At 40.6% G+C, this 20,461-nt stretch overlaps 1 protein-coding gene across 1 annotated transcript in view; it reads right to left on the bottom strand.

The window, feature by feature from the left end:
• The window catches only part of Chst9 (carbohydrate sulfotransferase 9), a 260,604-nt gene that overhangs the window by 135,819 nt on the left and 104,324 nt on the right, over nt 1-20,461 (bottom strand). The window contains exon 3 of the mRNA XM_050160690.1: nt 4,645-4,683. Within this exon, the coding sequence (XP_050016647.1) occupies nt 4,645-4,683 (39 nt within the window). The remainder of the gene's footprint in view (nt 1-4,644; nt 4,684-20,461) is intronic.

Below are 20,461 nucleotides of genomic sequence, written 5' to 3'. Positions count from 1 at the left end.
TATATATAAACACTGACTGAGACACAGATCCAAAAGAGATGCACTTTGCTACAGCTTCCTTATCTGAGTTAAAGAGCCCAGCACAATTTCCTTGAGAACTGTTGGTTCCCTGCTTCCTTGATAAGATTGTCTAGCCCCCTAAAGTCCCTTTTGTATTTCTTTGCTTTATTTTCATTTTCATTTTAGTTTTATTAAAATAGTATCTTGCTATGTAGCTCAGGTTTGCCTCCAACTGGCATTTTTCCTCCCTCAGTTTCCCAACTGCTGGGATGACAGGTGTGAACCAGACTTGGCATGAAAGTCTTTTTTGTTTGTTTGTTTGTTTGAGCTCTATTCCACTTTAAATGGAAATTCCTTAGAGGTTTTTATTTTTTAACAGTCTATTTAATTTAAAATTGAAGCTCAAAGTAATTTTGATTAGCACAAATTAAGAAACTTGATTTTATTTTCAGGGTACAGGGACCATATATATGTGGTGCTTTAGAGTCAATGCAGACAAAGCACTCTCAGTTAGTCAAAGAGGCATATGGCTTCATGGGGAAACCTCTTGTGTTGTAGCTGAGGACGTTCTTCCTCTGCCATCTAAACAAGTCATAATGAAAATATCAGTGGAATGAAAATAAGTTCTGCCCTCCCCACCACAGTAGCAATCCAAATCAGTGTGTGTGCATGTATGAGTGTGTGTGTGTGTGTGTGTGTGTGTGTTGGAGGAGTGGGCTTCACAAATGCTTTCATAGACAGCTATGTGTCGTGACATGGCAATTTCTCCCACATTAGCTACTTATCATTTCATATTTACTCAATTTGCATAAATACACTCTTTAAATGCAACGCTGTGTGATGAAATTTAAGGGATTTACAAAATAACGCTGCACAGCTGCGTCATTATTCGTTCTCTATCATAAATTTGACTCCCTGGAAAATGAAGTTTGTTTAAAAATAAACACTTCAGGACTTTTTGAGCAAACAGTTCAAGTGTAAGTCTTCTACTCCATTCAACACTAAACACTGTTCTCAAACTATAAACCCACAGATAAAGGATTATTTTTAAAGAATAGAATACATAAATGCAGCTCAGAGAACTGGTTCATGAGGGAAGTTGCCTGAACAAAGTAAATATTCTAGGAATGGGTCATCTGGACAATCAAATCAGAAAACTGATATCTTAGTGCTAGAAGAAAGATGAACATTGGGGTGTTGCTTACATCAGTCTTGGATACTTGGGATGGATATGAAGGGGAAAAACAGACCCTTATGTATCCTATAAGAGTTTGGAGCTTGGGTTAGGTTAGCCGTGGTTCCTAAGTCTGGCTTCAAGTTCTAAGTTACCAAGACTTCCTCAGATTTGCTAAGTGCTGGGAGTAAAACACAGAACAGATTCCAAAATATTGACGTACAAACATAAATGGGATTTAAAAACAATAGTTTAGTCAAAAGTATATGTACAGCTAGCTTCAAGGGCTCAGTGTCAGTCACTGATAAACCTAGGACTAGTTTTTTAATTTTATGTTTTTAAAATTCCTTATATTTGTTCTTGAGGGTTTAATGCTTGATATTGTGTAGAAATCTCAGCAATTGCTACAAAACCAAGGATGGCATACAGGAGAGTTGCACCAAGGATAACATACAGGAGAGTCACACCAAGGATAGCATACAGGAAAATCATGCCAAGGATGGCATACAGGAAAGTCATGCCAAGGATAGCATGCAGAAGTTACACCAAGGATAACATTCAGTAGAGGCACACCAAGGATAGCATATAGGAGAGTTACACCAAGGATAACATTCAGTAGAGGCACACCAAGGATAGCATAGAGGAGAGTCACACCAAGGATGACATACAGAAGAGTCACCGCAAAGGTGAAGCTGCCTGAAAATCTGCATTTGTCAAATAACATACAAGAAACAAAACTTGTTGTTCACATGTAAACAAAAGATTTTTGTCCACGATTTATCCACCTAATTTTAAAAATCCAGAATGGCTGTGTATTAAGTTTGTACCAGTGTTTCAAATCAGAAGTGTTGTTGTTGGAACACAAAGGCTAAGTATAAAGTTGGCAGTTAGGGACTGAGCTTGCAAAACACATAGTCCAGCATTTGCTCTATTTGCAACAATAAATTTCACCTTTTTGGCAGAGAAAAAAAAACCAACACTATCTTCAAGCAGCTTTTAAAACAGGATATGAATGAACAAACTGTGCCTAACTTTAGAGATGATCTAATGTAATCAATGATTAGCCTGTGACTTTTACTATAATCATTATCTCTTCCAATAGCTCCATTCTTTGGTCCTCAAGCTCTACTCTTTACTTAATAGTTGACTGGATTTGAAAGGTGGGGAAGGCCAGGACATGACGGTTTTAATGCGGAATTTTATCAGAACTTCCAAGCAGAGCTGATACCTATACTCCTTAATGTGTTTCACATAATAGAATTAGAAGAGTCATTGCCAAACTCTTTTTATGAAGCTACAGTCACCTGATTCCAAAACCACACAAAGACCCAACCAAGAAAAAGAATTGCAGACCAATCTCACTCAGGAACATTGATGCAAAAATTCTCAATAAAATTCTGGCAAACAGTTGAAAATGATATATACTTAACAGAAGTCATATCTACACTGAAGCAAATCTCTGCTGTTATCTTTTCTGAACTACAATTCATGAGAAACTTCTGGACACCAGGATTTTTCTTAGTATTTTATGCTTATGTTGCTTTTAAATATCAAAAACCCACAACATTGAAACAAGCAGGTTTTTTAAATATAAGTATTTTATACTCTGTAGACTTTTTCTTAATTTATTAAAGATTTCTGTCTCTTCCCCACCGCCACCTCCCCTTTCCCTCCCCCTCGCCCAATCAAGTCCCCTTCACTTGTCAGCCCAAAGAGCAATCAGGGTTCTCTGCCCTGTGGGAAGTCCAAGGACCACCTTCCTCCATTATATAAAATAGGAATGACCATTTTTTCTATATTCCTAGTGAAAGAGCTGGATTAGTGAAAAAAATCAGGGGCAGCTAGATAAATAACCTCAAGAAGTACTCTTCTTATTTTGTTCATGTATTCTTACAGCACTACATAGCCAAATTTAGCATTTTTTTGTGTGTGTCCATGTTGTATGAATATGTCCTGAGATTTCAAGGCTAGCATCAAGGGACATACATGCTTTGAATTGCTTTTTCAAAAATGGCAGTAAATGATACCAATTTTTATTGCTCTTGTGAGTTTTATTTTTGGCTTAGACAAAATAGTATCCTAAATGAAACCATAGGCTGAGTTGTAATCAGAATGCTGACAAACTCTAAACAGATCTCATAATTAAATTTTAAATTATACTTGTTTGTTTGATTATGTGTGTGTAGAAATTGTGTGCTACAGTGCATGGTGAAGATCAGTGGATAATTTTCAGGATCTAATGCTCTCTTTCTACCTTTGGGTCTTAGGGATTGAACTCAGGCTCTGGGTTTAGACACATTTTAGACACATTTACCCACTGAATCATTATCTCATTGCCCCAGTTTCTCTCTCTCTGTCTCTCTCATTTTCTCTCTGTATGTGTGTGAGCATGTGCATGGTGTATAGATGCGAGTTTATGCATGTAGAGGCAAGAGCAAGCTGTCAGGTGTCTTCCTTCATCATTTTTCCGTCTTATTGCCTTGAGACATGGTCTCACTGGACTGGAAGCTATCTGTGTTGTCTACGATGGTGGGGCAGTAAGCCCCAGTGAGTTACCTGCTGATCTGCCACCTCCTGCTATGCTGGGATTACAGGCACATACAGCTATGCCTAGTTTGGGGATTCTATCTTGGGTCTTCATCTCTGCAGAACAAATATTCTTACCCACTGAGCCATCCACTTAGGCTAAAAATTGATCTTTTATTCCATGGACTTAGCCACATGGTAAGAGGGATTTCCTTAGAACCCTACTGATGCCTTTCCTTCACAATGGTGTATTCACTTTAAAACCGATTTCAGATGTAGGATTCCCCTTAGTATGCTATGAATATGTTGTACTACCATTGGTTTATGAAGAATCTGCTTTGACCTATGTCAAAATCTAATTATAGAAAACTTGGAAATGTAAGAGCTTATTTTGTATTAGTTAGCAAATATTGACTCCATAATGTGTGCAACTGCATTGACTCAAGTAACAGCCACCTCTAGGGACATAAAGAGCTTATATTCTGTAATCATTGGAGACACATTAACAATTCCTTCCAAATACAAAGGCTCTTGTTGGTTAAATATTTAATACAATCTTAAAAAGCATTACTTTTAGAAGTGTTTTTAAGAAAAACAACTGAGATTCATTGACATTTGAGAAAATAAGCCGGTTGACAATTATGACAATGTCCATATTTCTAAATTGCTGGGAGTAAGACTTGCTTTTTGATAGGTAATCATGAAAAATTTATTATTCCATCTCATTTTCTTTTGAATGAAAATGACCAGGATATAATTGATTGATGTAAAAGTTAAAATAAAATCTAAGTGTATTAACTTATTTTAAATTAATTTAATATTGATCAAGTCAAGGACCATAAATGATTAATTTTTGTGAAAATAAGTGCTAAGTTACAGTCCCATTTTAAAAGATGGAAATAAAGGCAGAAAATGAAACTGTAACTAATTAATTGGCATCTTACCTGATGTTCCTTTTTGTTCTCTTTTCCTCTCCATTCTCCCTGAAAAGAGAAGAAAAGATACATTGCAAGGTCGTGAGAATTCAATAATTAATCTAGGATGAAAACTCAGTTAACGGTGACGTCAGAGCAGAACCCCCATCTCTCAGCCATGCCCTGTGTTATTTGAGTAATGAGTGCCCAGAGATGACAAGGATAAAAAGTTTTCAAATCACCTCGTAAAAATAAAACTGTAAGCATGTTAGAAACACTCTGTTGGGCTTTAAAATTCTTTTAGCAAGAAAGCCGTTTGATAACATCCAGAAAAACAGCAATAGCAGGTTCCACCTAGGGCCCGTGACATCTTCGTCATGGGGTTTTAACCAGGCTTAGGATACCAAGCATAAATTCTCTTTTAAGTACCAGTCCTGAAATCTAGTTAGGAAATTCTTGGCTACCTTATAACAGTAATGCCACTGTTAAACCAGTGGCTATAATTTGCCTGATAGGTAGATATTGTAGCATGTAGAGTCTAGCATTGAGTAAGTCTATTGTTAAAATATTTTTCCCAACAAAAAACTTAAAAGGTAATAATAATTCCTATCTAAAACATTATGGTGAAAAAGTTGAAGAAAATAAGACCAACCATGAACTGTAACAACATACTTGAAAGATAGGACAGACTATTTAACATAAGAGGATATAGGATGCTGAATGACACAAGAAAATCAAACAATTTTGCCAAGAAAGGAGAGAATGCCTGTGAAGCTATGGGGATAGTGATGCTTGATTTGATATTTAGATGTACACATATTCTGGAACAGTTGAGACAGTGATGAACCAAACAGAAACAGAGTAGGCTACATGTACTCATGCAATTCATCCAGGGGAAATGTTTTGAACTTTTGTAGGAACATGTCCTCTAATACCAGTATTCAGAATTTATCCTGGAGGTAATGAAATAGTAAACTGTGAGAATGGAAAGCAGTGGCTGCCAGAAAAGACGGAGTATCAAAATAGAGCCCAAGGGCTTATAAAAGGTGAGTTGCAAGGCAGGTGGCAAGGCCATGGTTACAAAGATGTCTTGCAGCATATGGCGATGCTCTTACAGGAGTGACTGGGTAGGGAAAAGGGAAATGAGAAATTTTGTGTGGACTTACTAAGTTTGAAGTGTTATGGGAATAGGAGGCTTAGCAGAGATCAAAGATTGAGATCATAGATGCAGGACATTTCCATCTTCTGCAGATGGCTGAGTTTAGGGTTAAATGTTAAGGCAGATGATCCAAACAAGTAGGCTGAAGCCAACAACTAAGAATTTGTAGCACCACATACCTGTTGTGTATGGGACCACGAGAAAGCAGACGTGACAGAGATCCTTGAAAGATTAAGGGTAAGCTGTATTGAGAACAAACAATAAAGTGCTGGGAAATTTGGTGTAAGGGTTCCAAAAGCACCCAAAGCTGTCAGGTTCACTCACGATCACGGGGTATTGGTGTGGGAGGCAGCAGTTTCAATAGAGAGGGACCAGAAGAGTGGGGGAGCAATGAGGAAGATGGAGCTGTGGGTGAAGCTTCTCACTCCTGAATCTCTGCAGCGTATACATGGGTTTGATGGGGACAATAGCTCTAGCTGATACAAGTGAGGCTAATGAGAATCTATGGGACACTTCTACAAGCTTCTAGGCTCTGCTAAGGAGCTTTGCCCCAGGATAACGGTGTGAAAGGACACCACATAGGAGGTGAAAGCGCCATCTTAGCTTGGTAAATGAGAGCCATCCCTCCAGCTGTCACTTTCTTGTTATCTAGCAATATTTCGTGGTGGAACATTATCATGAAGTCATATAACACATCCAAGCTACTTGTAAATGTTATCCAATGGCTTCTTCATGGCCTTATAATATCTTTCAAAAATTGCCACAATACAGGATGGTAAATATATTGTTTTCCCTCTTATAGCTGTCTAAATTGGAGAATTCCTTTAATTGGCACATTGATTAATTATATTCATTTGGGCTATTTCCAGAAGATTTGTTGGTCGCAATTTGGTTCAATGATTCAAACAGACAAATAGCATGAACAGTACACTTAAAGGCCTCATTTGTTACCAAGTGGGGCGTATGTTACCTTTTGTAAGTTTTCTACAGTATGAGGCATCTAGTATTCCCAAGTGTATAATATTTTCATGCACTTATTAAAATTTTTTATGCAAAACTTACTTAGCAATACTTGTAAAATAGCAAGACTTTGAAGATTCTTTAACTTCTACTAGAATGAATTTCAATAAATCCCAAGTTCAAAGTGAGTGTGTTTTTATGGATTTTTTATTGATTTTATTTAGCTCTACATTTTTCTCTGTTCCCCTCACTGTCTTTCCCCTCCCCTTCAACCCTTTTCCAAGGTCCCCATGCTCCCAATTTACTCAGGAGATCTTATCTTTTTCTATTTCCCATGTAGATTAGATCCATGTATGACTCTCTTAGGGTCCTCATTGTTGTCTAGGTTCCCTGGGATTGTGATTTGTAGGCTGGGAACACTTCTGCATTGCTGGTGGGAATGCAAGCTGGTACAACCCCTTTGGATATCAGTATGGTGATTTCTCAGAAAATTAGGAAACAACTTTCCTCAGGACCCAGCAATACCACTTTTGGTATATACCCAAAGGATACTCAATCATGCCACAAGGACATGTTTATAGCAGCATTATTTGTCATAGCCAGAACCTGGAAACAGCCTAAATGCCCCTCGACTGAAGAATGGATAAGGAAAACGTGGTACATATACACAATGGAGTACTATAAAGCATAAAAAATGACACCTTGAAATTTGCAGGAAAATGGATAGAGCTAGAAAACATCTTGTTGAGTGAGGTAACCCAGACCCAGAAAGACAAATATCATATGTACTCACTCATAAGTGGCTTTTATACATAAAGTGAGTGTGTTTAAGGCAATAATGGTATCCTCAGTGACAGTCTCTTCCCTCTTCTTAACACTCATGCTCCTTTGAAGTCTCTCTCACCAATGAACTAGACGAACTTGTAGAAAAAGGATTTTGTAGAAATGGTAGAGTGTGACTTCCATGGCTGGGTATAAAACCCTCAGTTTCTATCTTTGTGTCTCTTGATACCCTTTCTCTGGAGGAAGTCAGAAAACTTGTATGAGGGTAACCGCACAGTCCTATGGAAAGGTCCATGTGATATTGAACAGAGAAGTCAACATCCAATGAGGATCAAAGCTCATAACAGTAGACATTAGCAACCCAGAGACCCAAACAACTTGGTAGCTAGCCAGAGTCAGGAACTTAGATGTCTCTGGTTCTGACTTGTGTCTTAGATGCAAGTTCATGGGAGTTCTGGGCCCATGATTAGATTTGAATGAGGAATGTCACTTATGAGCTTCTTCATTTGAACACTTCCCAGTGGATGGTAGGAGGGGCTTGGAGTAGGGATGGGAGCTTTGAAGCTTTATTGTCTGGGACCACTTGCTGTTCTCTCCCTCTGACATGTGATTGATTGGCCTCATGCTCTTTCTACTACACCTTCTCCTGCATTGTTGGTGGGAATGTAAGCTGGTACAGTCCCTTTGGATGTCAGTGTGGCAATTTCTCAGAAAATTAGGAAACAACCTTCCTCAAGACCCAGCAATATCATTTTTGGGTATGTATCCGAAGGATGCTCAACTGTGCCACAAGGACATGTGCTCATTTATGTTCATAACAGCATTGTTTGTCATAGTCAGAATCTGGAAACTACATAAATGTCCTTTGACTGAAGAATGGATAAGGAAAATGTGGTACATTTCACAATGGAGTACTACACAGCAGAAAAAATTAACAACATCTTGAAATTTGCAGGCAAATGGATGGAGCTAGACAACACCATTTTGAGTGAGGTGACCCAGACCCAGATAGACAATTATCACATGTACTCACTCATAAGTGGCTTTAAAACAAATCAAAGAAAACCAGCCTCCAATTCACAATTTCAGAGAACCTAGGCAACAATGGGGACACTAAGGGGCATACGTGGATTTAATCTACATGGAAAGTAGAAAAAGACAAGACCTCCTGAGTAAATTGGGAGCATGGAGACCTTGGGAGAGGGTTTAAGTGGAGGGAAGAGGTAGGGAGAAGAACAGAGAAAAATGTAGAGCTCAGTAAAAATCAATAAAAAAAGACCACTAGCAGATCTACCATAGGAAACAACCATTAGATTCTATTTTAGTTGTATATACACTGCTCTTAAAATTACAAAGATAAAGTACATGAGACAAATTATATTGAGCAAGAGAAACTAAGCTTGCACGCTTGCAAGGAGACAACCCACTGACTGTCTTTTTGGTCTCTTTATCTTGTGCTGAGTGGATGATCTTATCTTATATTCTCTCAATGTTTGTTTTCAGAGCAAGAAATTAGTCTGCAATCCACATCTCAGACCCAAAGTCTACCTAGGTTTCAAGTCAAGTGGAAACCCCAGCCTGTGGCTGCTGCTGTAGCATAACCCAAGTCCACAGCGATGATTATTATAGTCTCCAAAGCCATTGCTTCCTGGTGGGTGGTCCTACTCAGACATCCAACACAAACCTAAGTCTCCCCAGCACCTCTCTCTCCGGAGTCTCTACACTCTTCCTCTATACGGGCTTTCACTTCCCTCCTCTCAAGAGCTTCCATACTTTGCCATTTCTACTTCCTGGAATGCTGTGCCTTACAATTCCTGCTTTCAGAGTCTTGCTCACCCTTGGAGCCCAGTGCACATAATAGTCCTGTGATGATGAGGTCAGTCATCTGAGGCCCTTTTTCTCGTGCACCCCTAGTATTCATTAATAGCACAGGTTCTAACTCAGGGCTTGGCTGATGCTCAGATACAGTGAGTCCTCCGACTCTGCCTTAAACACTGGTGCTTTGGATGGCCCTGGCAGCCAGAGGGCCCCAGCAGGCCCCACCCACCCAGAAACATGAAAGAGATTGAAGCTGGTTTTAGTGCCGCTCAGCTTTAGCGAACGCACCATCGGAATATAGCTCTTAGCAGGTATTTATATTATAACTGACAACCTAGAAAACTATTATATTAGAAAAGTGGGTGATAAAATAACAGAGAGGCTTTCAGAATAACGAGCAGGCATCCTGTCCTAGTTAGGCTTTATTTGATCACAGTCTGGTTTAAAAGCAGCAGACTGTGCTTTGCATCTTATTTCTATGTAAACTGAGATGCCGTTTTCCACCTGTGAGGAATAAAAATGGATCATCAGCTCATAAAAATTGAATTTGCAGGGTAAAACTTTTCTCTTATATGAGAAAATGTACTTAATTGAACAATAAAATTTGAATTTGGTGTGTGTGTGTAGGGGGGGTGAGACAAGGTTTCTCTGTAGCTTTGGAGCCTATCCTGGAGCTAGCTCTGTGGACCAGAATGACTTCAAACTCAGAGATCTGCCTGCCTGCCTCAGCATCCCCAGTGCTGGGATTAAAGGTGTGCACCACCACCGCCCAGCTGAAAATTTGAAATCTTACGACTATTAATGTACATTGACCCTTGATGCTGTTCAAAGCCTTTGCGTTTGTTTTGTTCCACCGAGAAACATCAACTACACATCAATTTATAGTATATATTCAGGGCTTCGATATAGATGCCTTTTAATCACAGTTGCTTGTTGTGATCTGGTAGGGCCACAGGCACATAACCAGCACTTCCAGAATGTATCAGCAATAATGAATAGGGTCACTAAATGTCCCAACTTTGTGACTCTCATCACTCCTGAGGAAAAGGAAATCATTTGTATATGTTTTTGTGGATCACACATATGCACACACAAGCACACATATGTTTTCTAGAGATGTGTGTATTTAGGGGACAGTGTGCCCATATATGCTGTAATTTCATGCTTAGATATACTCTCCTCTCTAAAATGTGTTCTCTCTCCTACCTGCTTCCATCTGTGTATAATAAAGTCTGTCATGGAATCTTATCAACCTTCCCTCACCGCGCGACCAATTTCTCAGGAGCCAGTTTGGAGTTTGCCTTTACTCTAAGGCATTTTATCTGCCCTGCTCTGAGAGGAATTATTAATCACATCCAGTTGCTAGGATACCTGAGAATGTTCATTTATGTCCGATGTTTCTTTGGCAAAATGCACTAGGAAGAAAGCATAGGCTCTTGACAAGGAAAATTACTGTGTTCATGCTACTTCTTTAACAAAAAGTGTGTGTGTGTGTGTGTGTGTGCATGTGTGTGTGTGTGTGTGTGTTTGTGTGTGCGTGTGTGTGTGTGCGTATGTGTGTGTGCGTGTGTGTGTGTGTGTGTGTATGGGGGACTTAATACTCTCCAGATAATAAAATGCTAATTCCTGGTGCTTAGAATGGCAATTATGCTTCACCAAGACTATAATGGGAAAATGGCAATATTTTTGTAGACTCTGTTATCTTTGTATATGTCTGCATTCAGAAGAAGTTAAAGGAAGTGGGATTTCAATCCCACTTATCTTCCTGGGTTTGGGGAGAAAGGGGTCTGAGATGACTTACTTCAAATGCGTAGACTCATTGCCAGTGTGAGTAAGTTAAAATGCTAGCTGGTTTATAAGAACCAGGCCCAAAGCCCTGGTCTTCACACTGTCTTAACCGTTGTACTGCTGTATTTACAAGAAAACTCACCCTCAGAGCATGGATTTGGGGAATCAGAGTTAAAAAACAGTTCTGTCAATGTTTTAAAATATTTCAAAATTATTTCTGTGTTGACTGTCAGTGTATGAAAATTTCCTAAGCATGAGATTTCCTTAGTCTCCTCCCACAGGCAAAAGCATGCCTTAACAGTGGGAACAGAAAACAGCAAGGCTTAGGAGAATGAAAGTGGATTTTGGGGTTGTATAACTGACTTCCATCTTAATTGTGTCTTCCTGGGAACTCTGCAGCATTGAGAAGAAAGCACAGCAAGTCTTTTTACATTTCCTCTCTCTCTCTCTCTCTCTCTCTCTCTCTCTCTCTCTCTCTCTCTCTCTCTCTTTGTCTTTCTCTCTCTCTCGTGCATATACATTTAAGCGTGGGTATATGGACAACATTTATTTACTATCTAATCATCATTCATTTTTCTCACTCTGACTTTTCATCTGAAAAACTATCTAGGTCTGGAGATGTAGTTGTGTAGGCAGAGTTCTTGCCTAGTAAACACGAAGGTCTAGGTTTCATCCACAACAATGCACAGTCCGGGCAGGGAGGCTCCTCTGCAATCCTAGAACTTGGGAACTCAGGCTGGAAAATTACAAGGTCAAGTTCTTTTTTGGCAACATAAAAAGTTTGAAAGGACAGCTTGGGATATGTGAGACCTCCACCCAAAACAAAAACACAATATCCATAAAGAGGTGGGACTTAGTTTCATCCCTGTTTCTAAGTGATTGCACTATAGGGTTTTTGTTATAGTCACATTAAAAATGGCCGTTAGGGTTTTGAATCAGTGACAGTGCGCCTGTCATTGTTGTCAGCATATTATATGCATTCATTACTTTTATCCTTAGTAATATGAGACTTGCAGATATTGTAACTGTTTTCAGGATAAAAACAAATCTGAGTCATGAAGAGGTTTAACTTGGCTAAACCACCAAACAACTAAAGTCACATAAATAAGATGGAGACAAAATACAGTTGGGGTGAGGCAGTCTGAAGAAGTAAGGGTTGAAATTGTCTCAAGCCATACAAGATCAGTCTTGAGGGTTAGCTGCATGAATCTCCCACCCCCTCTTTTTGAACCTCTGCAATGTATTAACCATGCACTGTTTGGGGGATGAATGAACTGTCTATTTTACTGTCATAATCCTAAGCACGATGCTTCAGGAGCACAACCTCATAAGGCAACTTTAGAATCTGGAGTGTTGGATGCGATTTAGTGTCTACTGAGTAGCTACCATGGGTTATGTTGGTGATCTATTAACCCTTAAATATATCTAGTTTAATCTTCCCAATAACACATTGGGTGGATTGTTATCTCCCTTTTCCTGTGTTGAAAATGGGTTCTGAATCTTTTTGTAACATGTACAAGGTTCAATTTAGTGGATGGCAGGGTTGAAATATGAGTCCCATGATTTTCTCTCTTGCTTGAGTTTACTATTCATGGTGACCAAGATAATCTTTTAGAGCAGTGAAGAATTTGGCCCTGTGGCTCAACTACATATTCCTCATTAGATGTTGGACACATCACTTAATTTCCTCTAGGTTAGAATGTGTCCTTTTAGAACCAGGGGTAAAACGAATACCTACATCATAGGATCATTGTAAGGGTGGAATCCTAAGTGCACTGCATAGCGAAGTTGATAATGCTCTCACTCTGTCCCTGGGCTGTGGAGAACAGTGTATCTGTAAGAGTTCCTCTGCACAGGCAATCCATGCCAAGTGCTGTGGAGTAACAGATGATTCTTGTCATAGTCAAAGCCAACGGCTTCATCTAGTACAAGTAAAGTTTAGTCTTTGAAAGTTTCTGCCTTGCTTCCTTCATGTTCCTTAGAGAAAAGAGGCTTTCTCTTTTAGTTAATTACTTGGCTATTTTCATGCCTTACCTTCTAAATACACGTTGGTTTGTTGAAATGCTTTTAACTGTCCTGAGTTACGTTGGGTATAGTGGTGCATGCCAGTAACCCCAGCACGTGGGAGGCTGGGCAGGGAGGACTGACCCCAGCACGTGGGAGGCTGGGCAGGGAGGACTGACCCCAGCAAGTGGGAGGCTGAGCGGGGAGGACTGAGAGTTTGCAGTCAACCACAAAGGTGTCAGTGATTGCTTGCCCTGAAAGTTGGTGACTTAAGTTTGATCCCCCCAATCTACAGAAAGCTGGACAGAGTCACCATTCCTCTGACTTCCATGTGTCTGCTGGTATCTGCAGTCACATTCACATAATAGTAAGAAATAAACACTAAAAAACCAAACACCAGTTATAAACTACTTTAAGATTCAGGATTTATTTTTTATTTTTTTCAGCAAATAGTTTTTTGAATTTAATTTTTCAGTTTAAAATATTGTTTTCATTCTATGTACTCACTGTATATAGTACTATTTTATACATGGCCCTTTTCATATTTGCATATCTTGTGTGTTGTATAACAAGCATATCTTGTGTGTTGTGCATATTTGCATTCCCAGATAGCTTCCTTCTCAAAATTTAACTTCTTGCCAAATTTGCAGCCAGGGTGTCACTTTGTAGCCCAGTATGGACTGCGACTCACAATGCAGGCTAAGCCGGGCTCTAGCTGAGCAGCCCTGCTCAGCCACTCATGTGCTGATGCTGTGAAGCAGATACTCCAGGTAAGCGTCTTCATCTCTGTGAGTCACCACAGTAAATCTCATCTGGAGTGGGTGACAGGTGTGGAGCTCTCAATAATAGGCTGTGCTGCAGAGGCAAAGCGAGATCCGCTCAGAGGATCCCACCCTATGGCAAATGGGTGACCTTGCACATTCAACTCTCTCTCTATTCAGATAGGTAATAACTCAAAAGAAACTGTTCTCACAAGGATATGAAATCTTTTAAGTAATATATTGCAAGGGTAAGATCAGAGATGCTTAACTAGGCCAATTTAAAAGCAGTTGGTCCAAAAGTATTTAGGTAATGTCAGCAATTGCAGGGCTTCTGCTCAGTGAATAGGACCAAGGGGCCAAGGGCTTTGTTTTAGCATTTATGCCCAGATTCATGTTGCTGTTGGGATGGCCCTGGCTTCAACAAACACTGATGGTGACACTCTGTATAGTGGCAGATCCTCGCTGCCCTCCTGCAGCTTTGGATAATCTCCACTTGTTCTGTTGTCTGCCTATTTGGTTAGTTGATACGTTGCTAGGATGCTCCGGCAGAGAGAGTCATTATGGACACATTGAGGGCTGAGAATTCCAGACAGTGTGTACTAAGATAGGAAAACTGGCTCTTCAGAAACATATCGATACAGATAGATCTGGGCCTCTGCGGTTGACCATCTGCGTTGGCAGAGTTGATGCTCCATCTGCACTCCCCAGCCCCAGGCTCTGCCATCCGTCATAGTGTGGAGAAAGAATGAAATACATGAAGGATTTTTTTTTCCTGGTGCTGAATTTTCTGCCAGGAAATAGCAGAATTCTGTATGAGGAACAACCGTTTCAGGTTGTCTTGGAGATCCTCAAGTGCAGAATTTCTTCCCACTTAGATCCATGTGACAAGCACACAATTAATGTGACAAGACACAGTCCCTTTCAGAGCCCCCAGCACTGGCCTGGGTAAATCCTCCACTAACCCTTTTGTTATTCAGAATCTCATTCTGAGCTAGTCACTTCTTGGCAGAGAAGGTTTTTTGGAAGACCTTTAGATGTTGAAGTCAGATTGGCAAAAGCAAACACCCAGCCGCTGCCAGGTCTTAAATAACACTGCAAAATGAGAACGCAAGTTTTAATAACACAATTTTCAGCTGCTGACTAAGGCAGAGATGGCGCTTGTGCCTCCCTCTCTGCAATAAACTTGTTTCTACAAAATGCCCCACTAATAATCATTTTTAAAGGACATAGTAGTCCAAATGTCTTTGGAGTGTTCTTTGTATAGAAGAAACAAGAATGAATTCTTTGGTAAGATAAAGATCATTTACAGTAATACATATTTTTTCTTTTCCTCAATAAAATGACTATACATAAAGGGCAGAGTTGAACTTTTTGTCTCTAGTCTGTCCAGGCCTGGGACCTTGTCAAACAATAAACATTGGCATAAATAATTCTTTGCTGAACTCTAGGCTGAGACATTAAGGATCAGGGAACTTTGATTTCCTTCATCTTTGACAGCTTTCCCTGGGAGAAGGAGAAGAGAGTAGAAGGAACTGGGCTGTGTTGAGATCACCACACTATGAAAGGGCTTGAATTAGCTATGTATGGCTTCCATGTATTGGCTGTTCCCTCCACAGTATATGACTAATGCCATGATATTCCAGTCATTCCAACCAAGGTCCCAACTACACAGACAAGAAAATAGCTCGTGTATTTTGATGTATTGTCCAAAGGTCCGTGTGAATGCCTTTCTCTGCACTTAGCACCATTGACCTGAGGTAGAATCTTTAAAAGGGAAGCCCTTCTAGGAGGTCTTGAAGGAGACTGTGTGGTACTGAATTATCAGAAGAGGGTGCACATAAGTCCCTACCCCCTCTAAGGTGGTGTGCTAAATTAGACCTATAAATACACTGAACATTTTAGTGTCTAAACATGCCTTTTAATCATGTAAAGAACAAAGCTTGTTATTTTCAGGAGTGAAGTGAAAGTGCCATCTACGTAGATTAACATATTTTCATTTTTATAAGTATTCCAGGGATTCTCGAGATAGTTCAGTCAGTAACGTGCTCACTCCCCAAGCATGGAAACCTGAGTTTGAGCCACCAGGACCCACATAAAAATCTGCAGGCAGTGACTCGCATCCACAATACCAGAGTTGGAAGAAACATAGGCAGGGAGAAGACTGGTGTTTGCTGGTCAGCCAGCCCAGCTGAATGCATGACCTTTTGGCTTCAGTGAGACCCAGTGTCTGAGAACCTGTGGTGAGGAATGACTGAAGAGGACCCTTGACATCGACCTATGTCTTACACATTTCTGTGCTTATACATACATACCACACACACAGACATATACAAACATACACACATCCATATACATATGCAGGCATACACATATGCATAAATACATATACATACACATAGATACATGTACAAACATATACACATACATCTAGATACATATACACACATCCATATACACATGCATACATACATACATACACACACACAGAGTATCATAAAAGTAACCCGTGTCTAGGTTGTCATTTAGAGCTAGAGTTTGTCAGGTGTTCAGGCCCGTAGAACCATCAACTGAGGTCTACGCTAAAGTCAACAGCATTCAGAACACTACCATTTGTGGTCAGTATCAGCTGTCCTCCAAAGATCTAACAGCAAAGTTCAGTAACAATTAAAAAAACAACTTATTTTTCCTGGGTTGGTGTACTTTTAAGGAATGAATTATTGGAATCTATATTAAATTTGGAGTTTTATTATTAATTACAGGTTAATTTAATGTATGAGAGAACAGGGTTGAGGTGTCCATGCAAAGTCAGAGGCTCTGCTTCTGAAGTCTAAGTTTGCTCATTTTGTGTGTCATTTATCTGGCTAATGGACACACAATCCTACCCAGATTTTCATCTGCAGAGAGCAAGGACATTTGATTGCCCTTCCTCTTTTCCTCTCAATGGCCGTTTTATTAGCTTGTGGCACAAACTAAAGGAGGCCAGAGGTGAGCTTTGTTTTATTCCTTGAGGTGTCAAGACAGTTTTTATCCCCACCAGCCCCAGAATTTTGTTTTTTATTTTAAAATCATCTTCACCACACTTATTTTTCCTCGCATCGAGCTACATCAAAGCTTCGGGTCTCAGTGTTTCAGGTAAGCTCAAGTTTAATGGCTGAACAAAGAAAACCAGGAGAGACAGATGAGGTGGGTGGTTATTGAGTTATCGCTCTCAGCCACTGCAGAGCGCTTTGTAATCTTATTAAAAAACAAAAAACAAAAAACAAAAACAACTGTCCTATACAAACCGAAGTGACTGCTTTACTAGAAAAACTGCTAATTTTCTAGTCCACTTGATGTATAGATGTGTCTGGCAACACTTTGACAACAGAAGAGAGCAGGCAAACAAACACGGGTTAGTGTTGATTACATGGAAGCTGTGTTTTGAGCCCGCACTGCTGCAGTGACCACAGTCAGGTGCTGGGAAGGCGCGGCTCTTTCTGGGCTGATGGAACTTCTGAAGTGGCTGAAGTAGGCCATCTTTCAGAGACACACGGAGACACCAGAGCGGGGAGAACATATCTGATCTGAATGCTCAAAGCAAAAGCTCTACGTTTTGGTAAAAACCTTTCTCTGGTGTTCGGTTAGAGGTGCTGGTTTTGCAAGGACACAGCCAAGGCTACATTGGCAATGCAGGGGGCACTGTGTGCACAGCAGGTGGGTTCAGGAGAACATGGAAAGGGCAATGATGTTTTAGGTTTACCCACTTTGACAGACACAGCCGGGAGCTCACATTTCACCTGTTTCTGTGTTGGTTCCCAACCTGCTCCTTGCATAATAAACGTAACACATATAGTCTGTTCAGTTGAGTGGCCTCTCCTCAGTGCAGGGAATATTTGATAGTTACGGCCAGTGTCATGGCAGGTAAAATTTCCTGGAGAACCTTACCTAGAGATGGTCCTTGCTAAGAAAATGACACAGATGGGAGCAATTATGCCCCCTGACTATTACTAACACTTTTGACATCTAAATATGTTGCCTGGGACAGCAAACAAAACCTAACTTCCTCCTTGATTGACCCTACTGGATGGTGGTGTCAGCATCCTCTGGATGAGGTCATTTGTCTATCCCACTACCCCAGAATTTCTTTCAAAGGTTTACTCGATCACTTCTTTTTAAATTAACACTTTTAGTTTCTTACACTTGCTAGCATCCTCCAAAGGCCAACTGCAAGGTAATATTTTTTTTGTGCTAAATAATTTAAGATTTGCAGGAATTGTGGAGGCGAGATAACTCTGGGGCAGCGTTTCCGTTTGGGGATCTATCCCACTCTCTTCCAGGCCCATCCTGCTTCACTACACTGTGCACTGTGAAGCTGGATGCCAGAATTCTCTGGCCAGACGGCGTCCGATTTTCAGGTAAGTGTCAGGCTCGCCCTGCTGCTGTGGTTTTCCTGTGCTCTGAAGGGTGTTCAAAGATGCGTGGGATCAGAAATGTGCACAGTCCAGTCTCTAACACTCCCAAGCAGCCGTTCACAGTGCTGGCTGGGGGGTGATGGGCATCCCGAGAGAAGGGACCACTATCCTGCTTCATTGTCCCAGAAGTTGTCAGGCCGTGTGTCTCATAGCACATACTCCAGGGCAGGCAGTCCCTGGAAGAGTGCGCAGAAATGGCCAGCACACTCAGAAAACTGCTGAACTCTTGTTTTGCTCAGGGAAAGGAGGGGGAAGCATTTTGTTGATTGTTTATACAGGAGGAAATGGCACTCAGAGGGATTAATTAGTCCAAATTACCTTAGCTTTGAATCCGGGAATTTTTAAAAGTCACAACGTTTAACATAAAATGCTTTCCATATTTTTTGTGACATTGGCTGAATTTCTGTACAAAATTGACTTAACCCATCTGCTACTTAACTCTCGGATGGGAAGCTTCAGGGAGCAAACGTTTTTCCTGTTCCCCAAATTTCTCCATCAGACCCCTTATTTCTGTGTGCAGCAACATTTACCCATCAGAGCCTGGCTTCTGTGTCCCCTCCTTTACCCGTCAGAGCCTGGCCTCTGTGTGCCCACAAAAAGATACTCCCAGAGGACACACAGCCCATGTGCCAGTCCTGGACTCTCAGAACTCAGGAAGCAGAGACAGAAGCATCCTTAGCAAGTTCGAGGCCAGCGTAAGCTACACTGTGAGGCCTTGTCTCTAAAAGAAAAGAACAACCAAGGGGAGGGGGGGACATTGAGCAATACTTGCCTTAGGATGAAAAATAAAAATAAACACATCTATTATAATAAAAATGTAAATAAATGAGTCATTGCTACATTTTTAATTTGGAAAGTTTCTTTTAAAATCAGGGCAGGGCATTTCTTCTCCGAGGAAGACACCATAGGGTATAGACAACCCACTGTTGTTTGAATAAAATGTCTTCTGAAGTTTTATGGAAATGGGTCAATTCTATTCTTTTCCCTTTGTTGTGCAAAAAAAAAATGTAATTTTTCAAAGAATTATCTGAATTGGCTGCATCCATAGCCTCAATCTGTCAGTTTGATTTTAAACCTCCCAATTCACTATTTGTTATAGTTTTTTGGAAAAATGTTATTTGCATTCATGTTTGCTATTTCTTCTCATAATTGAGATTTAATCATCTACTTGCAGCAATGATAGTTAAGTCTTGTATGGAGTGATAGGAAGCGGTTAGAAGACAGGAGACTGTGGAGCTTCTGTCTGCCCCCACTAGAGTGGCAGTGGAGAGAGGAGAGACTAATCTTACACATGTACAACCCGATTGCTGTGCCAAGGTTGCCTAGGAGATCTCTCCTGGAGCCAAGGAGGTCAAGGGGAGATCCTTGGGCCACTGTTTTAAGTTTCACTGTGACATGGTTAAGCTTTCTAGGTGTGAGCATTAACAGGCAGGCTCATCTCATGACACAGGGTGGGAGCTCAGGAGAGTGAGCAGAGGAGGTGGGGAAGGCAGTGATGTCACAGGCTGAGCAGGTATCAGTAAGTTCCCATTGAACATTTACAAACATGAGAGAGGGTGGCCTTCCGCTGGTTAGACTCATGCCGGTAAAGCCACAGTCAGGTGGCGATACACATTAATGGAGATGGGTTAAACTAATATGTGTGAGTTAGCCAATAAGGGGCTGGAGATAATGGGCCAGGCAGCATTTGAATGAATACAATTTCTGTGTGGTTATTTCAGGGATTAAGCTAGCCGGGCCGGTGGGGCGCGGCCTGCCACTCCTTCCACAACAGTGAGCATTTTCAAGGAGTGGTATGTGACTCATGTTGCTGTGTCCCCGTGTGGATGCCATCATGATTTACATGAGTATCCTATTCGTGTGACTGAGAGCAGTGACCGTTTCTGGTGTGGATGCTGAAAATACTATTTGTTCTTTAAACAAATCCATCAAGGTTCCACTTAACAAAGTCCCAAATCAAGATTTTAAAAATAAATTTATATATCCAAATGATACCTTCATGGATGACAGAAAGACTCACCTGAAGTGGTAGATCTTTCTGTCTCCCCTCCCCTCCCCTCTTCTCTCCTCCGCTCCCTCCTTCCCCTCTCCTTTTCCTCCCATCCCCTCCTCATCTCCCCTCC

This window comes from Alexandromys fortis, unplaced genomic scaffold (genome assembly GCF_014885135.2).
Source record: "Alexandromys fortis isolate MF-2015 unplaced genomic scaffold, M_Fortis_MF-2015_v1.1 scaffold_104, whole genome shotgun sequence".
NCBI lineage: Eukaryota > Metazoa > Chordata > Mammalia > Rodentia > Cricetidae > Alexandromys > Alexandromys fortis.
This window is presented reverse-complemented; position numbering and strand designations above follow the sequence as displayed.